This window comes from Trachinotus anak, unplaced genomic scaffold (assembly GCF_046630095.1).
Source record: "Trachinotus anak isolate AG129_WGS33_773 ecotype Australia unplaced genomic scaffold, CSIRO_AGI_Tana_v1 ptg000021l, whole genome shotgun sequence".
Lineage (NCBI taxonomy): Eukaryota > Metazoa > Chordata > Actinopteri > Carangiformes > Carangidae > Trachinotus > Trachinotus anak.
The window spans coordinates 21,145,783-21,170,949 of NW_027273872.1; the positions used below are offsets into that span (position 1 = coordinate 21,145,783).

A 25,167-nucleotide genomic window follows, 5' to 3' on the forward strand; every position below is an offset into this window, starting at 1 on the left:
AAAGCCCCTGAAACATACACATACACTTTGATCCTTATGGGAACAACCCTTAGATTTTAGGGGTCCAAAGTAAAAAGCATTTTTTTAGCCCTAGTTTGGGGACCAAAGAGAGAATGCATGAGTGTGTGTTGGTGCTTTGTTTAAGCTCAGAACAAAGACTCGAATCCATTGCTCAAGGTGATTGAGAGATGCTCTTGATGTTCCCTTCACTTTCATGCATACTGTAAGGATAAAGATATGCCTTATAAATCAATAATTCCTGTATCATGTGCTTGCTGCTTGTCTTTGATGCAGTGATGTCCTCGTCTATATCATTCCGTGTCCTCTGTAGTGCAATCTCCAGCTGCTCCTCACCACATATTGAATGTCACAGCACCGCTGGTTAAAAATATTGCTTTCTTCCAAATCCTCCTGAGTTTATACATGTAGATTTAATGTAGAATTTATTAATGTCATGCCCTTTCAGTGATGTGACTAATTATGAGAGAAAGGCTTGAAGGAGAATGTGTCATGGAGGTGAGGTTATATAGCTGTTTCATCTGTCAACACTTTGAAACTGGTTCACATCGCTCATACATTAGGGCTCTTACAGTTGGTGATTAATCAATAGATAGCTCTCCGTGCTTGCTTCTTTTCTTTCCTTTTCCTTTTTCTGATGGGATATTGATGACAAGCTTAGAAAAGGACAGCCTTTGAAACTGCTGTCAAAATGTATGTGTTTTTGGAGGCAGATTATACCACCCTTTTCAGCACTTCCAAAACACTTATCTGCCTCCCAAAAGTGCTAAAGTACTGTCTGAAACTAAAAAAAAAAAAAAAAAGGAATAATTGAAGATGAAAATACTGGATCCTTGCCCATAGGTTGAAGGCTGTGGAGGTGTAATTTGGTTGTGAATGCTTGGAGGAAATGTAAAATGAAATCTGTGAGAATTTATGGTTGTGAAGCTTGTGCATCGGAAAGGTCATAGCTCTGTCATTTAAAAAAAGATTTCAATAAATGGTTGGCACTGTCTCTTGTGAGAAACTCAAGCTGCATGGCTGGCTGGGTGGAGCCAGAGCGCTGGTGGAGAACAGAGGGAAAGAGTGATGGAGCACATCCCTAACACCCTTCCGGAGAAAGAATACCCTAGTTAACTCTTAACACCCCTGGAGAACAGGCATCCACCGCAGGGGCAGAAAAAGAGTGTATCGCTGGTGCAGCTGGTGAGCATTGTTCATAGCATTGATCCAAGATCCCTCATTACTGAATGAGAGAAACCCCTTCAGCAACGTCACCCTGGAGAGGGATGGAGCTAGGCGGAAGGATTGAGGAGGAGGAGGAGGCGGGTTGGGGGAAAGGGAAGCTTTTAGAGGAAAACATGGTCAGTAAGACAGAAATGGAGAGGGAAATAAAATAGGAGATATTTAGAAAATCAGCAGAGGAGAAGTTGCAAAAGTATTAATAATTGTTGGTTTCTAGTTACAGCATTCAACAACCACCTTGTGTTCCATAGTGGGGGGATTGATCACTGGCCAATCGATCACAGCCTACGAGGAACACTGAGTTCCGAGCAGAAAAACCGTGTTGGCTTCGAAGTTTGCATGTACAAGGCTAAATAGTGCTCATGGAAACTGCCTCCAACTGTGAAGTTTAGTAGTGCAGGGATACTTAAAATCCAATATTACTGCTAAGGCTTGAAGTAGCATTAAGGTGTGGATGCATTATACATCCAGCTCTTGTCTCATGACACAATGTGCTATATCCCAGTCCTTTAGGTTTTTAACAGATGTGTCACATGGCACAAGCATGAGTTGCTTCCAGTCAGGGAAAAACTCTGGATATTAGAACCACGGACATCTTCCCATCTAGGTTATTCTCACCAGACTCCATTTTAGCATTCATCACAGCAACAGTAGCTTTCCCTCTCACATCGCTTTTATGGAGTACCAACTCTAAATCCACCTCTGTGCTCCCCTTCCCTCCCTATACGCTCAGCTGTGCTTGCATGTTATCCAAATAGGGCAGGAATAATTGGATCAGCAAACATGGTCTTATGGAGATGGGGCTCCCCTATTTGTTTCCACTGACATTCTTTGCCAGATGAGATACTGTTTAATTAGGTTATATCATTTTAATGCAATATACATTCTAATCTGATGACATCAGATGTAATGCAACTGATGTAGGAAATGCACTCTGACCAGCTCTATAGAGCATTTGTGGCTCTAATGATGCTAATTATGAGATAAAATGTCGACTGGGTTTCCTCTACAAACTTCCCTTGCCACAAAATCTCCACACTGTAGATACATAGCAATGCTCGCAAAGGAATATTCTCAAGCTAGATAAGAAATGTTACTTTCAATTTCTATTTTCCATGCCTGGCATAATATGTGAGGGCTATGTCTTTCTTATAGCAAGACCAGCACTCCTCCCCTCTCCACATCTATTATCTCTTCTCTGTAGACCATAATGATAAAAAAAAGAATCACAGTAAAACACTGTGACATTTCAAATCTCTGCATTGAGCTGGTTGTCAAGGAGATGTCTCAGTGAGATGTGTCGGGCAGAAGAGGAACTGCTCTTTTAAAACAGCGTTTACCCAGCTGCTGGAGGTGTAATGTGCCTGCCATTAGGACTCTGCAGGCAAACATGGAGTCACAGAAATAGTTCTCCAGCGTTGGGCTGCCGGTTCACAAACTCCAGAGGTCTTCAGATCACTGATCAAAATCCATTACAGTCTTCCTCTGCAGTCATTGCTGCAAGAAAGCAGCCTCTCGCAACACTCTGGCAGCCACATATTGACAGCCTCACACCCAGATGACAAACACAGTGGTTATCTCTACGTCAGAGAGTCATAGTGTTATCAAACACACTTGGACCTCAAGACCTTTTCCCTCACAGTTCCCCCTTGGATCATTTAATTCTCTGTCTGCAAGTGCTCGACTTGCAGCCTCCATTTAGAGAGAAGCAGTGGTGAAACTGAGGGAAAGTGCCAAAACCTATTGTTGATAAAAGCTGCATACTGCTGTGTTGTGTTGGGGATATGGCAAGACAGGCTGAAAGGCAGATAGACTGAAGCAGCTGTCAAAATGGTTGTTTGTAGCCCCGTGCGTACCGTGCTTTGGGGAAATAATAAACTGCATCATTAGAACCCCTGTCATTCACAAGTTGTTTGTACCAGCTACCGACTGGCTGTAAATACCCACACCACTGCCTCACACACAGAGCACAGGTCAGAATCATTAGTTGGGTAATTTAGCAAAGAAAAACAGATCTTGCAAGATGATATGCAGGTGCTATCATAAACCAGGCCCACCGCTGCAATAAATTAGTGTCAGATTCCATCTTCTTTTAATATGCACAGCATTGTAAGGACCATATGTGCTTTGCTTTTTTATCACCTGAGACTTTCTGTGTTTGCCCCTAACAATAAAGTATCACTTGAACCTTGCTTTTATAATATGGATTTTTGTGAGAATGAATGAACTGCACTTCAGCAGCTCTCAGGCCTGTTACTCATAAGAGTAAAATGTTTTTTGTTTTTTTTTTTTTGTTTTTTTTTAAAAAATGCTACCAAAGCAGCAGCCCTGGCAAAAATAGCCTCCAAAACTTTCCCATTTTAGCCTCATTAATGAGTCAGCAATCCAGCACAGGACCACAGTGCAGCCATATGGCATCACCTGAATGAGTCTAACTAGTGATCCAGACGACCTCCTGACGAGAGGGAGCCTGTGCGCGTTTGTGTCTGTGGCCGGTCTCTGCCACACCCCCTTCTCCTCCGCACGGTGGTATGATCCGGGGATGCTGTTATAGCGGCGCCGAGCCTCAACCAGCAACAGCATCACCCGTCAGCCACCTTGGGTTCAACTGCGGCTAAACGCACCGCGCCGGGCTCCCTGTCACACATACACACACACACACACACACAGCACAGCGGAGCTGGTTCGCGTACAGCCCCGGAGAGGAGATCCCTTCCTCCCCGCACTATTCCCTGCGTCGTCCTCTATCGGCATTTGAGTGACGAGCATCATCAGCATCAGCACCGCCGCCTCGAAACCCACACCAGCAGGCAGAGAGAGAGAAGAGGTGCCTCAGCCACCTTTTAGCCGGAGAACCGCGTCTCGAGTCACATTGCTACCGGGGGGATTGCGCTGTCTTCAGCATTTGCAGGGTTCTTATAGCATGGAATCGGACTAAGGGAATGGCTCTACGTCGGAAAGGTAAGCGGCACGCTGAGTTCTGGCCTTTAGTGGGCTGGTTGAGGGGAGATCGGCTCCAGTGTTGCTTGGCTAAACGAGGCTTGGACGCTGAGACAACGTGAGTTCACAGGAAATGGTTATTATCAGCTGTTCAGATGTGCTGTGCAGTGTTGCGGTGTGTGTGTGTGTATGTGTGTGTGTGAGAGAGAGAGAGTGAGAGAGGCAGAGGGGAGAGAGATAGATTTAGAGAGAGTGTATTTGCTTGTGTGTTTATTGTGTGTGTGTGTGTGTGTGTGTGTGTGTGTGGTGCGGTTTTATGAAAATCAGTGCGCCTCCTCTGAAGCGTATGGATGCAGACTTTATACGAGCCTGCCTCTTTGACAGCCAGTCTAAATAGCGATCATTCAGGTACAGTACAGAGCTGCAGACCTGCCCGCTTCATGTGTGCAAGTGTCATATTCGTTTTGCTTGAGCAACGCTTGCAGCCTTGAGTTGTTTTTTTGCTCCAGTTCTGGCTCGTCCACTCCATCTCCATCAGCGCTAAGGTAGCCTAATGATGCCAGCAGGGCCACTGGAGATCCAGGGGGGGATGGATCTCCCTGACGCGTGTCTGCTGTCTCGGGCAGGACATGAAACCACCACCACAGGTCCAACAAGCACGTCAGGACACATCTCAGCACTGTGACCCTCTGCATCCAGCTGATACATTTTTTACATCTCATATCTCCTCAACTTCTGCCCTCCTGGATTGACGCTGCAGCTGTCGAAGCCATTCCTCAGCTAAATTATTGAACTGCCAGATATTTATTTATTTTCACATGGGCAGCGTTTAAAGTGTGTGTGTGTGTGTGTGTGAGAGAGAGAGAGAGAGAGAGAGAGAGAGAGAGAGGGTAAATAATTAACAGCAGCAAATTCATTTTGATAAATCATAATTATTGTGAAGGCAGTGCAAATTGCACCAGGATGGATATGCTCCGATAGATTTAAATTAGACCTCCTCACTCCTCTCCTTCACAGCGGATTATAAATAATTGCCTCTAGTAGACCACTGAAGGCACAATTCCAATAAATAAATAATTAAAACAAGCAAAAACAAATAAACGAATAATAAATATTTCTGAGTAATTGTCTAAATATATTCACCCATTAAGGAGAAAAGGCATCCCATACTTTTCCTGCACGGTTTGTTAATCTTGCTCCACTTGAGCAGGGAATGGGAAAGGAACTATATACCTTTCATTTGAAAATGCAAATGCATTGTAATCAGAAACTACAATTTGTCAATATGTCTAATACATGGATCTAATGCACTACTCCTCCAGCCACTGTACACATCTTTCAGAGAACTGTATTGATGTTTGGATTGTTTCACCCGCCAGGCTTACCTGCTCTCTACCATATTATTTTAAGATCCAAGAAAGAAAAAGAAAACCCAAAAAAAAGCTTTAATTACAAGCCCACAGACTTGAATGCAGTGTGTTTCGTCACTGTACTGCTGTGTGAATGTGTGTGTGTGTGTGTGTGTCACTGCCCTACCTGACACTGCTCACAATGATGCGGGCACCGTGCTTAATTCTTCCTCGGCTCGCACATTATTGATAGAGATGATAAAAATGCGGCAGTCTGTCTTTGCTCTTTGTGATTAATAGAGAGCATCTGTGCATGGAGGTTGGATAATATACACACTCGCTCCCACTGTGTCTCTTCCACACAAACGCACTGACACACAAACACACAACACACACAGACACACTCACAGTCACATGCACACAGACGATGAAGATGATGTAGATGTATGGGACCTGGGGAGGCTGATGATTGTAATCATATGTTGATTTCTCCCACTGTACTTTACTATTGTGTTGATGGGCAGTGTGCTGTAGCATGGCGCTGCTGAAACTATTGCCTGGTGAAGTGCGTGTGTGTGTGTGTTTAAGCTTGTTGAACACATGTGGATGATTTTTGGGCCCTGCAGGGCTGCTGCACCGGAGGTGGTGATGAACAGTGATTAAGTGCATATTTTAAATGGCACACCCATTATGGCAACGCCTTCACAATTAGAGGACAGGTCTTTGAATTGAAATGTCACTCCACCAATTATATGCTGTGCACATGCCACTGATAAGGCATTGGCATTTCTGTCAGTCAACCAGCTAACCACATGATTTATCAATCAGTCAGATATTCAGGGTTTTACAATTCAACTTGTGCCGGTGCACTTTGGTTTCCCCTCAGCAGCAGTCAGTGGTCAGCGGTGGTGCCCACTCACTTCTTCACAAATTTCTGACTTGTTGTTGTTAAGCTGGTGGTGCGTGTGGCATTTTGGAAATCCAAAGAAGCTGCTCAGCTCCTTGGCTTGGAGTGCCATCATTATTTCTGTGCAACTTCCTCACAATTTAGGCCCCAATTGCCGATTGTTAGGATGCTGGCATTTTGCCTTGGCTGTCAGCAGATCCCATTGTCCTGAGTCAAGAAAGCACTAACAAAAAAACAAACAAAAAAATCTTTACTTGTGTCTAATAATTTGTGTTTTTCTGAGATTTGAGTGATATTGCATGGCCTTTGGATAGCGCAGTGCTGTGCGAGACAGCGGGGGAGTTCTTTTTGTTATCCAGCCCTGCATTATTTATGAATTTTCATTCCAGGAATGCAGTAGCCCCTGGCACTTTAATGCTACTTTTTCCCATGGAATCGCTTACACACTTCCCTTCTGCCCCACAAGTTCTCTGCAAACTAAATTTCCTTAATAAAGTTGGGGTCATGAATTAGTGTGGGGGACACTGTGAAATACATCTGAGGTTTATAATCCTGAGTACGACACTTAGTGCTGCAGTCAGAGTTAAAACTCGCAGATGACAGATATGAGGCCCAGTGGGAGTTTTTATCCCCCTCTCTCTCTCCCCCTCCCTCTCTCTGTCTCTGCATGTCCATCATATGAGGAAGAATGTAATGGCTGAAAAAGCTTAAAATTTTTGCCACTCTGCCGATAATTTCAAGGTAAAAGAACCAGTACCAACTGGGTTATCAGACTGCTCGACCACTGGACTTGTACACAAACAACACACTAATGGACACTTTGTAACCATTGTACAACTTCAAATATTTACCTTCTTGCTGCAATGCTGCTCCATCCTCAAGAGGAATTGTTTAACAAATCCTGCAGTGCTAATTAGCGTTTCCTCGATTCATTCGACTGTGATCGGCCTCTGCAGTGAGAAAACTGCCAGCACTGCCATTTCAAAAAAAAAACCAAGAAGTGAAATACAGAAGCAATACAATATCTCCAAATTCCCCTATAAAACTCTTGTATGGTAGCATAGGCACAGTGTTTACACTTAATGCGCTGAGCATAACGTGTTTACTGATAATGAGCAGTGAATATGAAAAGCTTTTGTCCAACTCATCACCATTGTTCTTACAAAGTGATTGACAGCAGTCTTAGTGTCATGTTTTTGAAATGATGAACTCTTCTGAGGACTGTGGAGCCTTTGATTTGTTACTCATACGTGTTTCATAATTAATAGAATTTCTTTCCAAAATAACATATTAGGTTTTGGATTATAGATCTTTTTATTAGCTGATATGTCTCTTTGCTTTCTCTTATCTTTTTCCACTATGAAGCGTTCCTTAAATCAAAATATTGTTCTATCTCTAAGCTTTTTTTTTTTTTTTTTGCAAGTCCCCTCTTTCTGTTTTCTCCTTATGATAAATTATCCAAATACAATACTGTTTATTTTAGTGTTGAAACCAAATGCGGGACCAAGAGCAACTGAAAGAGAGACAGAAATAGTATCAAAACCAAAATTGCCTTCGGTCACCAGTGCTGCAAACACACACACACACACACACACAAACACACACACACACACACTGGTACATACAGATATGCCCGAGGCGTTTTTCTTTCAAGTGTTTGGCTATGTCTCCACTGGCATCTCCAGCCCTCTATTCTTTTCTTGTCTTCATCCATTGGGCTATAGGCAAGAGTCAGGAACTATACTCAGTTGAGTAAGGAGCAGGGTGTTATGTGAGATTTGTATTGTGAAAATGCAATCACAGCCTCCCTTCACACTCCTACACCTTCAAACTGAACCCCACCCCCCACCCCCTCCCTCCCTCCCTCCTTTCAAATTCTAGTCAGAAGACAGAAGGATCTGAGCCACAAGAGGCTTACTGGTCAAGCCCACTCTACTTCTCTTTAAAATATGAGATTAATTTGTCAAGAGGAGTCTCTCTCTCTCTCTCTCTCTCTCTCTCTCTCTCTCTCTCTCTCTCTCTCTCTGTGTGTGTGTGTGTGTGGAGAGAGCAGTGCTGATAGAAGTCACCTAGCTAGAGGGTTGAGACAGAAAGATGATGATTTAAGTGCATGGTAACTGTGAGGACTTGTGTTGTTGTGCTGGGGCTGGAAGTAACAATTATTGCCATTATCAGTTATTATACCAGTTCTTTTCTCCTTTATTATTTGGTCTAAAATGTCTGCAAATTGTGAAAAATGTCCATTACAGATTCCCATAGTCCTTGTTTACTCAGCCAAAGATATTCAGTTTAATATCTTATGGGACAACAACAACAGATAATATTCACTTTTAAGAGGCTGGAGCCAGTGAAAGTCAGAGCAGAATTTTTAACCAATTATCAAAATTGTTTTTTTAATTCATTCTCCATCAATTGACTAATCAATTGCAGGTTTAATTATATATATTGCAAAGTGTTTCTTTGATTTTCTCCACCTCCTCTGTAAACTATGCATCACAGAATTCTTTTTATTGGGTTGTGTCACAATACTGGTTTTCATTTTATTTTGTCCACCTATGTTCTGTATACAGTGCATGTGGAGCACAACAAAATGTAATATCTAAGCAGGCACACACACGCACACCTATAGTACACATACACACACACACACACACACACACACACACTTGGCACACGAGCTCAGTCACTCTCACACACAGAGAAAGCCGATGCACACCTACAGGGACACATTTCTCACCGTGAAATTTTTATTAATCAAGTCAGTGGACAACTTTAGAAGAAGAAAAATCAATTTTTGTTTCTTCCCCAATTTATTACCACATAAATTGTCCTTCACTTCAAAGTGCACGCCTTGGCGTTGGTGTCAAAATAATTAAGTTAAAATCCATTATATTTGCGTTGATTTTTATCCTGCTTCTGTTGACACAAAGGACGCAAAGGGAGTCGGCGCCGGCCAAGCTTTTACTGACAAGACGTATGGCAGCATATCACCTTCGGTTAAATCAATATGGGGAAATTGTGAATCTGAGGAGGATTCTGAGAAAATCTATTTCATCACATATTCAGAAAAGCGTGATCAACCTGAAGATGTTTGATCATTAAACCACACAGTTTCTTTAGTAGCTACTGTAACAATGTGATTGGAAGTGAGTTGACCACATGCTTGCTACATATTAGCCCAGAGTGAAACATCAACAAGACATTATACACCTTCATTTGCACCTCAAGACCATGATTAATATCTGAATATGAATAAGTTGCATCTGCATCTTTTTGTTGCGCGCATATGAGGTGATTTACATGGCAACATAAAACACAGTGATGGTATACTGTACATCTCCCCTCTAAACGAGTTCATCTATTTCCCACTGACTGGTAAATAGCCTCATGTGTATCATCAGTAATATTCATAGCTCTACTTTCGAGATGATCATGAATTATTAACCCATAGAAAAGATGAATAGCTCCAAAATGGTGCTTGATGCATCCCTGCTGGAAGCCATGTTTTATACAATACAGAACAATACAGTACAGTACAGCCGAGTTCAATATGTTTTGCAATATGTTGCAGGGGAGTTGTTTTGTTGTTAAGGTTTAATTTCAGAATGAGTCTTGATCCACCGTGAACTCTGGGATGTATTTCAAGTATGCGTATCATCGCCCAAATTGACTTCTAACTGTAGAGACACATATTCTCTGCTGATTGCCAGCCAAAATGCCAAGCCAAACTGCACAAAGAAAAATGATTTGAGCAAATAAATACCCAGCATCTACTCCAAGAAAATCATGGCAGCTGTGTGCAGCCATTTTTCAAATAAAGCAGACCTAATACATGTTGTCTCCAGATGTAACAATCCTGAAATCCCAGATTTTACAGCATGCATTGCATGTCATCCCGACCCGATGTGCCTAGAAAAGGAATTGTTTGGAAAATTCATATTTTGTTCTCTTTAATGTGCTCAGAAGACACAATGATTCATCTGACAAGCAACGAAATGAGAAATGCAAATTGTTAAGGGACATGCCCGATGCAGTTTTGCCTGGCAAATTTTTAGAAAGAAAAGGCTGCAATGGAAAATAAGATGCAGGATAAATGAAAAACAAAGCACAGGACAGTATATGATATTGAAGAGAAAAGTGCTTAAAACGACTCTGTGCCAATTCCCAACTGCAAATACATTTTACAGTATGCAATATTGATTTCAAGCATAAATGATTTGTTTATCTAGAAAACTGCGACTCCTCTTTTCGCTGATATGCATCTCACACTTGCAGTAGGGCTGCAAGTGAGGCTAGACCTTCAGGGCTGAAAACATCACTTAGATTTCTAAGAGCCACACATTCATTGGCCTATGTGTGAATTCTACATATTTCTCAGAGTGCGTGGTTAACCAATATGCCATAACCTTGAGGTGCATTTATGTTTTTTCTATACACTATGCAGTCATCAGGATGGGGAGTTTTCAGCCCCCGCACCATCGCTGTCATCAGCTCACAAAAGAGCACCGCCAGGGCCATAGTTTGTTCTTGACTGAGTCCCGCAGCCTTTGTGGAGCCGATCCTCTCTTTGTTGAGAAGCGTTTTCCTGCTGAATGCCATCTGTGTCCTCAGCCTGCGAGAGGCCAGACGAATCAGAGAGGAGGTGAGGGATGAGAACAGATCTGAGGCGCGGGAGGAGCCACAGGGAGCACTCAGGACTTTGGGAGTGGGAGCCTCACCACAATTCTACTCTTCTCACGCACTCCTGAGTTTTTCCAGTGTGACAAGCATCACATTGTAACAGTGTAGATGGAAGATTAGGCCACTTAGCATTCTGAAATCAATCTGCAATGCTGCTCAACAGTTACCAGTGGATCTGTTCAGCGAGTCCTCCGCAGGGCTAATTCTCTTGACTCACTCATTTCTCTGTAATCAACAACCTCATGAAGGAGATGCGCAAGCAATACTGTTGAAATCACTAATCACCAAACCTTATGTCTGGAATCAATGACATTGATTTATTAATTAATTCTGCATCTGTAATGCTGCCACTTTGCTTTGCTTTGGGTGTTGGAGGTTTTAGTGGTCAAATGTGTTATTGAAAGAGGCTTTTTACCAAACTGTGGCTGATGCTGAGAGCTTAGGAGGTTGTCAGTCTTGATGTAAAGCTTTATTTGCAAAGCGAGTTAGTGTGAACAGCATTTAGTCCTGCTGGGAGGACAGTGACATGTATTTATTTTGCGAGAGAGGAGGAATATCAAATGTGTTGAATAAGGCTTTGCCTTGTCAGGAATATTGATTAAGTGGTTTTTGGGTGGCGTCTCTTGCTCCGTGTGTGTTTGTGTGTGTGTGTGTTTGTGTGTGTGTGTGTGTGTGTGTGTCTGTGTGTTTGTGGTCGAATGCTTGTGTGCATGTGGTGGTGTGCATGTGAATGCCCTTATGGGGCATGTCTGCCGTTGCATATTCTCGTCCTTTTTTGTGTTTTTCTGTTTGCTCCTGAGCCTTCTGGGGAATCAGCAGAGGGCTTTAGATCAGAGAGAAAGAGAAGAAGTGAATTTCATGAAAAGAAACTAGGAGTCTGGTGAAGCAGTGGGGGAGAAAAAAAGCTATACCTTAGTCGAGATCTAAAAGAAAGAAGAAAAGTTTTAACTGTAGTCAAGATATAAAAACGGCCTTTGAAAAGTTAAAGCTTTGCTACTCTCTCGCTCAAGTCCACATTCAGAGGGCATGAATAGTGTAGGACCTTATGGATTTCTCCACACTGCTCAGGCATGCGGTGACGATGTGGGATTTCACCCATGTCCACTATAAATGATCAAATGGTCCAGGATGCTTTCGCGGCTCCCGACACCTCCCAACAAGCAACGATCTGCTGCACAAGTGGACATGCACACGCACACATGCACAAATACACTTTGCTTCTCCTTCTTGGTCACGCTCTCATGCGGACATGAGTGGGCACACATTGCGTCACCTATGTGACTTGCTTTGTACCTACATACATTAACCCTGTGTGCTATCACTGGAGGAATAATGGAAAACAGTGCACCTGAGGCTGAATGGTAAAGAAACTGCAGTGGCACAAACAGTACGCTTTACTGGAAAGGCCTGTAGAGCCTGTGTTGTTTCTGTGGTGTGTGGGTGTTCAAGTGTGTTGTTTATGCACGCCATAAGTGTGTGTAGGTGCTGGGGCAGTGTGTGTGTGTGTGTGTGTGTCCGTTTGTGGTTGATTGTCTGTATGTGTTTCATCTTCTGCATCTTACCAAGGGTATTGTATGTATGGTGAATTCCCGGCTCGTGTGGGTCGGTGTGTGTGTGTGGGTACACACTACAGTATGCGTTCTGCTGGTAAACTCGGCATTAGTAGCGAGAGATTTCAGGCTTGGTCAGCTATGAAAGCACAACTACGTGACGAGAGTGCTGCCGCCGCCCACGGATAGCTAGCCCTTATCCACTAATTAAAACCCTCTATCACTCCATGTCTCACTTGGCAATCTCTCTATCCTTCAATTCCTCCCATTTTCACTGTGAACACTCCATCTCTCATTATCTATGACTCTCTTTATCCTCGTTCTCCATTCGTCCCTCCCTTCTTCCTCGCGCCAGGCGCGGAGGGCTCCCAGTGGACGCTGTTTTGTTGTGGTTCAGGGTGGTTTAGGTATAACAGGGTCCTTTGGGTCCTTCAGGGCCTCTCATCTGAGGAGTCCCTGTCATATGCCTGAGGAGCTATGGTGGTGCTAACGAATGAAACAGATAGATTTTTAAGCTTAACCCTCCCCATCTCTCTCTCGACACGCACACCCTCACTCCAGGAGAGGCATCTCTGTCTGACAGCTCACTGTTTACTCCCGTAGGACCTGTAGCCTGGATCTGCATTTGCAGCTACAGACTGCGCCTCCATGCCTTCTGATGATTAAGCCATTGTAACGGTAGACAAAATGAAAACATACAAACAACACCAGGACTGTTATGACTTCACTACGAAGCATCTGCAGTGACAAGTTTATGCTCTAGCCTGAATATATTCCTCAAGGTTTCTCATCGTCATTCCTGTGGCTTGCGAGGCCTGTTTAGTGAGTGGGATTAGCTCGTCTCTCTGCAAACAAGCTTCTTGGAAATGTGTAAAGGCCAGAGCTAACAAAGAAAGTAGCTCCCCACTCACTGGGGGTCTCGGGACTGTTATGAAAATAAGACCTTCTCTGCATGGCAGAAATGTATTTATAATCCTAGAACTATACTGTATCAATAATCTAAGGAGCTAATATTGTTGGATGGCACTCTGCTCTCCCCATCCTCGTTGTTTATTTACCGATGTGAAACTCAATTTCTCTGCCTCTGCCTGGCCCCAATCCTCTCTCTGCTCTCTGCCTCTCTCCTTTTTTTCCATTTTGCATGCCCTCTCCTCCTGTTCGTCATGATTTCAGAGCAATCACTTGAGATTGGAAAGCGTAAATCAGTTTGGACTCGTCCTCATGGTCCTTGCCTTTACACATGACGATCACCGCCATGCCATTTGTGGCATTGTTGTTGATGTTGGTCATCTGAGGGAACCCCGCCCCTCTGGAGAAGACTTGGAGAATAAATCCTGTTTAAAAGTAACTGTGTATGTGAGCTTCTATCACTTCTCTAAGCAGATTTGCAAAAAAAAAAAAAAAATTGGTCTATGGTTGCACTGTTTGAGTAAATGGATGGATAGGAGGGGATCAAGGGGGTGAGGGGTCCCATTAGATATTTCTGCAACTGTGTAGCCATGGATTACCACTCCCACATGGTTGTATGTGTATATGAGCATGTGTGTTTGTGTGAAAGAGGGAGTGATAAGAGACAGGAAAAAAGGGGTTATCAGTGGATGAGGGGAGGGGGCAGTGGGGGGTGGGGGGGGGTAACAATGTAATGCAATGCATGTATTTCAATCAGCACTGTCACTTTGTGTTAATTTTAGACCGAGCAGTGAAGAGTTCATTGCACTCTGATGAATTATAGATTAGACTTAAATTAGAAATAAAGTTACACAATAACATATACATTGTCAGTGCATACAACTGCTCACAGTTAATTTGTAGCACAAACCAACTCACTCAATCACATCTATCTCAAATTTTCAACTGTCTTTATTGCTTTTTTTTTATTTCTCTTTTTGCTAGATTTCGTGACAGCAGTCTATCAATAAAAGAGTATTCCGTTGAGTACGCATACAGTACACTACTGTGGTTAATACAGTAGGTTGGAAGCAGCATTAATCATTGAAGTCTATGAATTTTACATACTTTGCTCTTGCATAAAGATGATTAAGATCAGTTTTTAGTCACTGGAAGTATAGCGATGCAATCAGTTAAGCACTTAGTTAGCTTCACTGAGGGATCCCTCAGTGCACCGTGTAGTCCCCTGCTTGACACGTGCATAAAAAAATGATGAGGGGCGATGATACAAATGTTGTAGTGAAGGTTTTGAAGATTCTGCTATTAAAAATTTATTCTAGCATGATGCTAATTATTCCAACATCCTCAGACCTTTTTAAGGCCTGTCCTTGTGGGTTTTCGATGAATAGTAACCCTACCGAAAGCGTGGTGCCCCGTCGCCCCCCCGCAAGGTGGTCATTCCTTAATTGCAAATCTAGGCTGGTGTTGAGCTCAGGTGGCACATGCTAACTTGTCCTACAGAACGCCCATGTGTCTTGTTTGAAGTGAGTTTGGCTCTAGGAAACAACCTCCAGGTTTTGACATCAAAACCAAGAATCAAGCCCCCTAATGGGCACCCCACTGTGGACTAGAATTAGCAGGCTTACTTCTCTAAATGCAGGCGCCTCAGAGGATGAGATGGAGGGTGGAAAGCGTGTAAGGTAGGGGAGGAAGGGCACGGATAAGAGGGAAGGCGGAGGAAGAGCAGAGGTGGACTGGTACACGAGAGAAGGATGGTGAAAGAGGAGTGAAAGAAGGGGGGGGGGGGGGGGGATTAACCAGGAGAGAGGTGTTTTTTTATTTTAAAGGAAACCAGTCAGTATTTCACATTGCTTTTATACTGACATGCACAATATCCAAATTTCAAGGAGCTACAACTACTTGTATTGAGCAAAATGTTCACTAGACGGTCTGCGAATGTGCACAGACATGACAGGGGAACAAAAATGGTGCTCCTGTGCGCAGGATTGCATCCTTTCATTCTTGCATGTAAGCGTGTAACAGACATAAAACGGGACAGAGAGCCTCTGTAGAGACAGACAGCAGTCAGTGCCTGCAGCAAGCTCAGAGCTCGCGGGGTAATGTATACTCGCTCCTTGCCGTACCAGAGAGAAGGTGACACCAGTCAATCCCATTCTGACAGGGCAGCTGAGATAATAGCATGCTTTGATTCCTTGCAATAACTCCTGCCAATCAAAATGAAAGGCGTCGTGATTGCAGGGAACCACAAGTGTGTGCGTGTGTGAGTCATGGGAGCTTACAGTATGTTATAGTATTGCCGAGATAATTGGATGCAAAATGTGGTTATGTATTTTAAAGGCATTGTTATGCTTTGTTTTATCATTAAAGAGATGGATGGCAGGAGAGACAAGTTCAGAGCTTTTGCAGATCATCTGCGCTATGATAATGTCTGCAGGGGGTGAGGGCGTGTGTGTGTGTGTGTGTGTGTGTGTGTGTGTGTGTGTGTGTGTGTGTGTGAGGGATGAATGTGTGAGCAACTTGGCCCATTTTTTGACTGTTTGCTGTCAGGGGTCAGCAGGCGGTCTGTGTGAGTGTGTGCGTGCGTGCGTGCATGCAAACTGGTCTGTGCGTGTGCATGCATGTGGAGAATAGGGAGGGTGAATGTGGGGCGAGGGAAAGGAGCCTTTCAGGTGGAATAAAAGCATTACTGCAGTGGTAGAAAGGTCAGCTGTAAACTTGTATCAGACTAGTGGTGATCACCCTGTGCTGCAGATCTCTGAGGTATTGAGCAGGCACGCTCTAATGGCTTTGATATATGGACTACAGGACTCCCTGAAGAGGTCAATACCGTAGCACTTTGTCTCTATGAGCAATGACCCTCTCAAGCTCCATTTAGAAGCTTTATATCTGCAGGAAATAGGCTGGAAAGGCCTCGGGCAGGGCACGTTGAAAGAGAGCTAATATGAATGAAGCATTTTCTAATCACTTCTTCTGTGCTCTAATCATTGCCCCGATCAATCATTAGTTATGGCGGTATAAGCATATTGCGCCAGACGTTATCAGAAGTAGATTTTGATGTGGTTGAGAGAAGAACAAGAGAATTTGAGCTGAACAGAGATGATTTATCACTACTGTATTTTGGAGGGCAATGGCACTGTAAAGACTGGTGTCTAATACCATTTCGTCATTACTACAGAATCTAGTGAGTCACAGTGTTTAATGAGAGTGACAGACATGAGACTTGACTGCAAATTTGTTGATTTATCCGCAAATCATCAGTGGTTGTCTGTAAAACGGAGATAAAGCCAACTGTAGCTCGAGAAAAACAGAAACCACAACTGACAGAACAGAGAGCCGTGTTTGATTTTGGCCAATTTCTCTTCAAACGCATCCGGACATAATGGGCACCATTGCGGTCCCTTCTGAGGGTATTGATTTGGAAGCAACCTTTAGTGAGAGAAGCCAAATACTGTTTATGAATGTCTGCTGTAATTGAAATGAGCAGATGTTGCAATATTGTTCCACTGTGCTCAATAACAGGCTTCTTGTGCTATTTTTCTCCTCCACCCTGTCTGTTCAATCCCCTCTTCCCTTTCATTTTCCTCCACTGGCCCATCCCTCTTCCTGCTGTCCTCACTACCTTTCCCTCTCCACCTTTCTACCTGCTCTCAGACTCTGTGCTCTGTGCTGTGGCTGTGCTGAGTGACTAAGTGGAGCGCTTCAAGCCATGGAGGAGATGGACAGTAAACCCTACCAGCCGTTGTCGAAGGGGCGCCATGAGATGGAGATGTCCTACACCAGCTCATCTGACGAGAGCGAGGACGGCCGCGCCCACCACCGCTCCTACACTTCACGTGAAACCCTGCCCGACTACACACACGAGCTGCGCCTCACCCTCGGCTCACACCGGGAAAGACAGAGCAACTACAGCCAAGCCCAGCCAGGTACCACACTAACCGCATGTTTAGTTGGATGCATTTACCTTTAAATGTATGTCCATATTTGCACAGTTACTGTATGTGGTTGCAAATGGATACTGGCGCAAAAAGACACACATATAGGCAGACACACACAAATGCACACACACATGCACACACAGAGGTCTTTAAAAGGGCCTATGTGAATTACCTATTACAGTCCACAATGAGCCAGAAGGACAGTCAGAGGCAGCCAATTACCTCTTCTCCACGGAGGTGATATTTCTCTCCCACAGCTAAAGTAGGTCAACCCCAAACCTCTCTGGCCTCACCTGGGGTGGAACACCACCCTTCATTACACACACACTCACAGATACAGACACAGCTGGACATAGGCACATGTACAGGCGCACGTTGACACATACACACCGAAAAATTCTTCCCAGCCGGTGACAGGAGGAGAAATGGGCCAGTGCATGCTGTGATGGATGGCCTTTATGCAGGTCATGTGTGGCGTTAAGACAGAAGCCGCACCTCTTCAGGAGCACACTGCTGTGTCGGGTTCATAGTGATCAATAGATACTCTTTCCTCTACCCCAACCTCCTGCTACTCTGCAGGACCTATCCACCATGCTAACAAGCAACATTAGCCATTCATAACAGTTACAACTCCTGACAAGCATGCCGCTCCGGGGATTTCATGGCTTGAATGCCACCTGCTATGGATTTCGTCGTATTGTTCGCCACACAGCAACCCATCGATGGCCGTTAGTCATCATCATCTTGGTTCGATGTGTTCCGCAGCATTGCGGTGTCAAAGAGCACTTGCCTTTTTCAACAGTTACTCAGCCTTTCTGTTTCCATAACAAACAACATCCCCTGCCATCAGTGTCATATGGTAAGGCGCAAAAGACCCCCCAAAGCGGCCTTTGAAATGTCAATGGCAGCCGGTTCTGCAAAGCACATCTGTTCATCTTTGGGCAACAGAACTATATATAGTATACCCTACCTAAGTAACCAACTGTTAAGGGGGGACGTTGCCTCCAGTGACATTTTTAATGGATTACGGTGTGCCTGACAAAGATCAGACAGTTCGTTTCTCTTCTAATTCCCCACCCATGTTCTTCATATTTTCCTTCATCTTTTAAAATGCCATATCTCACACTCTCCTCCCTTCCTTTGCTCTCTTCTCTCTCTTCTCCCAGTTGTTTATTTTCACTAATATTACAAATTCCTCTTTGTCCACTTAATCCCACATCACACCTTTTCTCTGCTCCACATTGCCCTGTCCCTACCCAAATCTCTTTCCATTAGAAAGATACTATTGATAGATGGATAGCTCTGTTATCTATCTTCAGCACATAAGAGAGCAAAATAGACCAAAATAATAATAATAATAATTATTATTATTTTTTGCCTGATGATTAAGAGAATTAAATCACACTTTCCAGCATTTCATTTACAAAGCCAGTTGTTTATTACAGTATACATGTTTGAATCATTCGCAGTCCTACAAGAATTGAATCATTTGAGTATATATGGAGCTTTTACTACCTAATGCATGAAGTGAAATTCTATTTAATAAATACATTTTAACATGAGGGTAAACACATGGGTTTGGACACAACAAAGTGAGAAAAAAATGCAGCTCTGAATTTTATTCATATCAGTCGAGCAAATAAGATGAAATTGGTTATTATGCTTTCCAAAATAATGGTAGCCCTAGAACAAAAAGAGAGTTTTCTATGTAAATTCTTGTATTATTAATACACTAATGGACTACACTACTGTTCTACTACTAATTGTGTTGTATCCATATTTTTACTAAAAGGAGGACTGTCCTTTACTGGCTTATTGAGGTTCAATTCTGGTGTTTTTTTTGTTTTTTTTTTGCAAGAAAATCTAAAATTTATTCATTTATTAATTAATTTTTGGAAATGATGAACATACAGAGGAAATGAATACAGAGTGAAATCCTTTTTTTCAGTCCACAGTGGTGTCTGTGGCACTTCCTCTCAGGCTACATCACATGGAACGGCAGCCTAAAGGTAGCCTGAGAGATAAAACTTGGGGTCCTGAGAGACAAAAGCACTTGAGAGTATACAGCACTTCCTGGTCCCACATTTGCTGTGTGATAATTTGATTAGACACATTATTCTAGATATATTTAAGATACAAGCACAAAACTAAAATAATAATAATAGTCCAAAGGCCTGTATCATGGATATGTAGATATTGTTCTTCAGTGTTGCATGTTTCTAAATGATAGTCAGTTAACAGAGTACAAAACCATTTGACACACCATCTCAGGGCCTCTGTAAGTCTAAAGCCCTTGTGCGGTTGCCTTGGTGAGGAGGGACATGTCCCCCTTTTGCTTCCTGCAGCAGAGGTAATTACACCCTTGTGTAAATTGAATATATATGTTTTTATCTTCCATTACATCCAGGGCTGCATTAAAGTGAAATTATAACTCAGACTGTTTTGGCAGATTAAGATGTATGCTTATGACAAGTACTCGCAACATGGGACTAAAATAGTGTTAAATAGATAAATAGTAATTTTTTTGCTGAAGTGAGTTGGAAGCGGCGGACTGTAATGGCAGGAAATGGGAAGTTATTCGAAAAAAAAAGATTTCCCCTCTAATCACCTGCTCTTCATGTGGTATAGGCCTACAGTTATGTCAAAACAAAAAGGTTACACGACTTTTCAGTTCACAGTCGAACCATGTTTGTTGCCATGAGGAAATAGCCTATTTGCTCCTGAATTGCCCTCTTGCAGCCAATTTGAGCTAAACAGAAGTGTGTAGTGGTGACCAATCTAACGCTGGTTTAATTCCGGCAGAACAGTGTGTGAGCCACAGTTGGTCTTGACCCCATCAAACAGGCACAGCAGGATACATCGCTGGTCAATGGAGTGGTCAACAGGGCTGTGGCTTTTATTGAAACACTGTGGTTCGTGTTCAGAGGACCTGACCTAACACAAATATTAGCTGCACTAAGTGAGAAGGAGAGGAAGTCTTTCCTTGCATTCGGAGGAGTACATATGCTTCCTGGCTACAGTGGTATCTGTATAGATTTCAATTTATGCCTTGATTTCTTTGAAATTACATCAGCTCCATCACTTCCACTTATACATTCTAAACAGAAAACTCGAGGAGGTGGTGAGGAAGAAAATTTACTCAACTGCCTCTGCAGGAAAAAAAACTAGAACTCAATTGAATTGAATTGAATTGAAGTGTAACCAGAGGACTAACACAGTATATCTGATGTTCTCAGATAACAGGTTGATGCTTTGGATTGGAGGGCGTTCTAATACCTGAAAGCATATGAGGCTCAATTTTTCCCTCAGTCTGAGTCAATATTAATAAGGTTTGATCTTTATCTGATCTCTTCACCCCACCAAGGAGAATATAGATGAGATCAGTGCTCTGTTTGAGCAGCAGTTCAATACATCTTGAGCTCAATAACACACATCAGGCAGCATGAACAGGATATAGCTTCACTGCAAATGGTTAAGAAAAATCAAGGGTGGCATTTTGATTTGGATTTCTGCTGCAAAACTTTTAATAAATGCTTGCTCAAATAACAGCCTGTCTCTTGACATAATTTGCGAGGTGTTCAGCGTTTGGCTTGTAAGTGCTTCCCGCTAACAAACACCTGGTCAGCTTAGTTGCTAAAGCAAATAAAAACACATGCTGGTATTAAAGGCTTTACAGCTCTCAATCTGCATCTCTCCCTCCTCCTCTAGATTTAGACTTCTGCAAGGCCGGGCAGATAAGGAGCCCAGACTACCACATCCACCAACAGCAGCAGCAGCAGCAGCAGCATCAGCATCAGGAGGAGGAGGAGGAAGCGTTGTGCTCCGGACCGGTCGCTCATGTCCACAGCCGTGCCTACTCCCTGGGCGTGGGCTCGGACGTGGACACTGAGCCGGAGGTGGACCCATCTCCCGCTCATGGTCTGCAGCACATGTGGATGCGTGGCCTCAAGTCTGAGCAGAGCTCCTGCCTCACGAGCCGCGCCAACTCTGCCCTCTCTCTCACCGACACCGAGCATGACAGGAAGTCTGAGCCTGACAATGGTGAGTGAAAAATGCCTCTGCTTACTCTATGAGGCGATTGTCCATCACTGTGCAAGATGGGAATAGAATTTTAGCTTCAGCAGATAATGTGGTGCTGCTCTGATGATTTGATTTTGAACATGTAAGTAGCATGCACCACTTTTCTCCTTGACTGTATTTCACTTGACATCCTCACAGTCTCTTATTACAAAGAGAATAGATTTCTCGCCAACAAATGCAAAGAAAAACAACATATAACATTAAAACTCCTTTCAAGGTTTAAGTTACAGCCTTGGGCAATTACATGATTGAAACTCTCAGTTTTTGAACTAATGCTAATGCTTGAGTTCCTCTCTCTTTGAAGGCTCTTTGATGTGACTAAATACAGAAAATGCGCTATTGGTTATTTAGTCTCTGAAGTCAGCTCGTGTTGGAGGTGAAACTGGGGTTGACTGAGGATGGAGCATGAAGAAAGTCCGGCGACGAACATTCACGGCATATGGCTTAGAAAAGGATGAATATCCAGCAAAAGCAGAGGCAGATTTTGGTTTAAGATTCGGAGGAAAAGGAATTGTAGGGGTCGGACATCTACAGTACCTGACTGGCTGCTTGAGGGCAGCTGACAACCGACTCTGTGGGAAGACTATAGCCTGGAAGGAAGGAAAAAGTTGAGAGGCGGGGGTGAAGATATGGGGCCAACTAGAGAAGAGTCTGGGATGGTGCCAGCTATCTGTCTTGCACTGCTGGGCTTGGCTGGGCTCCCTGCAGATGGAGAGTTAGTTAGGGGTGCACACAAACAAAGACAGAGCTTTCCAGCCCATCCCCAAGGGCACTGTCTGTTTATATGCTGCAAAAAAGGTGGAACGTATTCAGTGGCTGAGAAAAGGAAGGGTGATGGAGAGAGAGAGAGAGGAAAAAAAAGAATTAGAGAGGGGAATAATAGGGACAGGGAGAGCAAAAAATGCTAATGAGAGAATAGAAATGGTAATGTAATGATATAATTAGAATGAGAATAAAAGGGGAATGAGTGGTTGAGGGTAAAACAGGTGAAGGAGAAGCTGATTTAGAATGAGTGGTAGACGAAGATGGTGGGAAAAGGAGGAGACAGGGATCATGCAAAGAAGGGGCTAGGATGTGCCTGTTTATGTTTGGGATGCACCCAGGGGTGCTGTTTAATGGCAACCAGATTGGACACGGAGTCAGCCTTGTGCAAAAATCACACGATGGAAGAGCAGAGAGAGTTAGAGTGAGAGAGAGTGGGAGTGTGTGCAGCATTACACAGTAATCAATTTGTGATGGCTGTGTGCATATGGACCAAAGTTATTACCATTTGAGATGAGGGACTCCATCTTTATCCAGGGTCAGAATGAAAGCTGCAAAAAAGATGAGGGGGGGGGGGGGGGGGGGGGGGTGCAGATGGGCACAGAGCAGAGGAAACAGAAGCAAATGAGGATGGATGGAGTCACAGAAGTGAGAGGAGAGGATTTAAATGTTCAAAGCGTTTGGCTTAACTGCCACAATGCACCAGGAAAGCTGGTTTATGCGTGGATTCCATATGTCACATGAAGTGCTGTACAGCATGTCCTCAGGCTCTCCAAACCTTGACACAATCTCAAGAACATGCTCTTCTTCTTTTGCTGGCGCTTTACCCCCTTGCGTCTGTGTTTCCTCTCGCATTGGTATCCTTTGCTTGGCAAGCTGTTTTCCTCTCTTCTCACCGACACCCCATTTATTCTCATCCTCTTCCTGTCCATCTTTCTCTGACACGTGGCCAGGTGTGTCCATGCGTGGCATCCTCTAATAGGAAATGCATTATGGATGTCACATATCTCTCCATCAGCACAACAAAGTCTCACACGCCCCTCTGTTCCCTGCGATAATGAAAGTTAGAGCCACTCGCAAAAAGATGTTGGCGTAAAGGGGCTGAAATCAAAAAGCTAACGTCCCTGCCAAAATGAAAGTGCATTTTAAGTCGGCCCGACCTTGCACTCCCTTTGTCTTCAGAGCTCGCCCCCTCCCAAACCCATTAATGATGTCAGCTTCAAACTGGCAGGAATCCTTTTGTTCCTGGTCTGATTGAAGCTGACAAGTCAATTTAGTCAGTGCGTGTGTTTGCGTGTGTGTGTGTGTCTGTGTGTGAATATGTGTGGATTTGAGTGTGAGAAAAATAGAAAGAGGGAGCGACGGATTAAGAAAGAGTAAAGGAGAGAGAGATTCAGCTTGTGTGTGAAGCCATATTTGTACAGATGTCTGTCTTTATTCCGTTTCATGTGTGTGTCTGTGTGATAGGGCGCTGGTGGTGGGTGGGTGTATGTTCAACTGTGACACCTCCCCTGAGGAACGCTGTGGGCATTCTCGAGCACCAGTCAGACCTGCTGACAAACTTGGGGAAGCATCAACACCCTCAGCTGACGACAGTGCACCGTTAGAACAGGAGGAGATTGGCAGTAGAAAGACAAAGTGTAGTTCAGCTAGAGTTTACTGCTGACACACACATATGCCCACACATACACTACTCCTATGGCCAAAAATATGTGGACACCCAGAAGTGTTTGTCACAGGAACTATGTCATTCTAACTGCAGCTATCAAACTGACATGCTTCTACGTGAGGAAGCTTTCCACAGGATTGTGGAGCCTGGCTGCAGGGATTTGTCCCCATTCACCCCAAAAGTGCGTAAGTGAGGTTCGGCATTAGAGTTGGGTGAATCGCAGTTCATCCCAAACGTGCTGGATGTGAATGAGGTCAGGGCTCAGTGGAGGCCAACGTTATTCACCACCAAATCTGGACCTGGCTTTGTGCATGAGGAAGCTGTCATACCTAAACAAGAAAGGGCCTCATGTAAACTGTCTGAAATACTGTGTGCTGTAGGATGATTTCCTGTGACGAACTAAACAAAATCAACCGTTAAAAATACCACCAGAACAAAGATAGTTTGCTCATGTGCTGTGGCATTCAAAGGTTATACACACACATACATTTTGAGAGCACCCAAGCTAAGAGGCTGTGAGCTTCTTAGCATAACAACTGGAGGAGGCGAGAAACCAGCTAGCCTCACTAGCTAGCTGTATCTTGTTTGTTAGCACACAGACTTTATATAATTATAGACTATAGACACATGCTGTATGTCTTATACAATTAATGGCCAAGACGTAAAAAGGTCTTATCTAACTCTTGGCAAGAGTATGATTTCCAAAAATGTCCAATGTGGAAATCTTGAGTCTTCTTCAAATCTTCACCACTGACAATGATGCTCATGAAGTGGGTGGAAGTGGTGAAATAAATGCTGAGAGAAAGAGAAGAGGAGGGCTGATGAGAGAGAGAGAGAGAGAGAGAGAGAGAGAGGGAGGGAGCAGATAGATTTGGTGTCAGTCTTCTGAATCACTGCAGTGTGGAATAATAATTAAAAAAAAAACTACATTAGCTGTATTATCTGGGTTACAGCACTATCCCAAAATGAGATGCTAATTAATTGACCACTTTTTCATTAGTTTAATCAGTTGCAGATTTACCACAGCCTTTTGTCTATCTTTTTAGCTTATCGTTTTTCCTCCACTTTTGGGATCGACACATTGGCGTGTAGCGGGCTGCCTCTTGGTTTTACATCACTGCACTTTTCATACATCATCCTCAGA

The 25,167-nt window shown here is 43.6% G+C and overlaps 1 protein-coding gene across 2 annotated transcripts in view; it reads left to right on the forward strand.

Moving 5' to 3' along the window:
* The first annotated feature begins 3,815 nt into the window (after positions 1-3,815).
* The window catches only part of tenm1 (teneurin transmembrane protein 1), a 167,856-nt gene continuing 146,504 nt past the window's right edge, over positions 3,816-25,167 (forward strand). For both annotated transcript variants that reach the window (XM_071506672.1, XM_071506674.1), the window contains exons 1-3: positions 3,816-4,203; positions 17,229-17,500; positions 21,221-21,553. In XM_071506672.1, the coding sequence (XP_071362773.1) occupies positions 17,284-17,500; positions 21,221-21,553 (550 nt within the window). In that variant the 5' untranslated portion in view covers positions 3,816-4,203; positions 17,229-17,283. The remainder of the gene's footprint in view (positions 4,204-17,228; positions 17,501-21,220; positions 21,554-25,167) is intronic.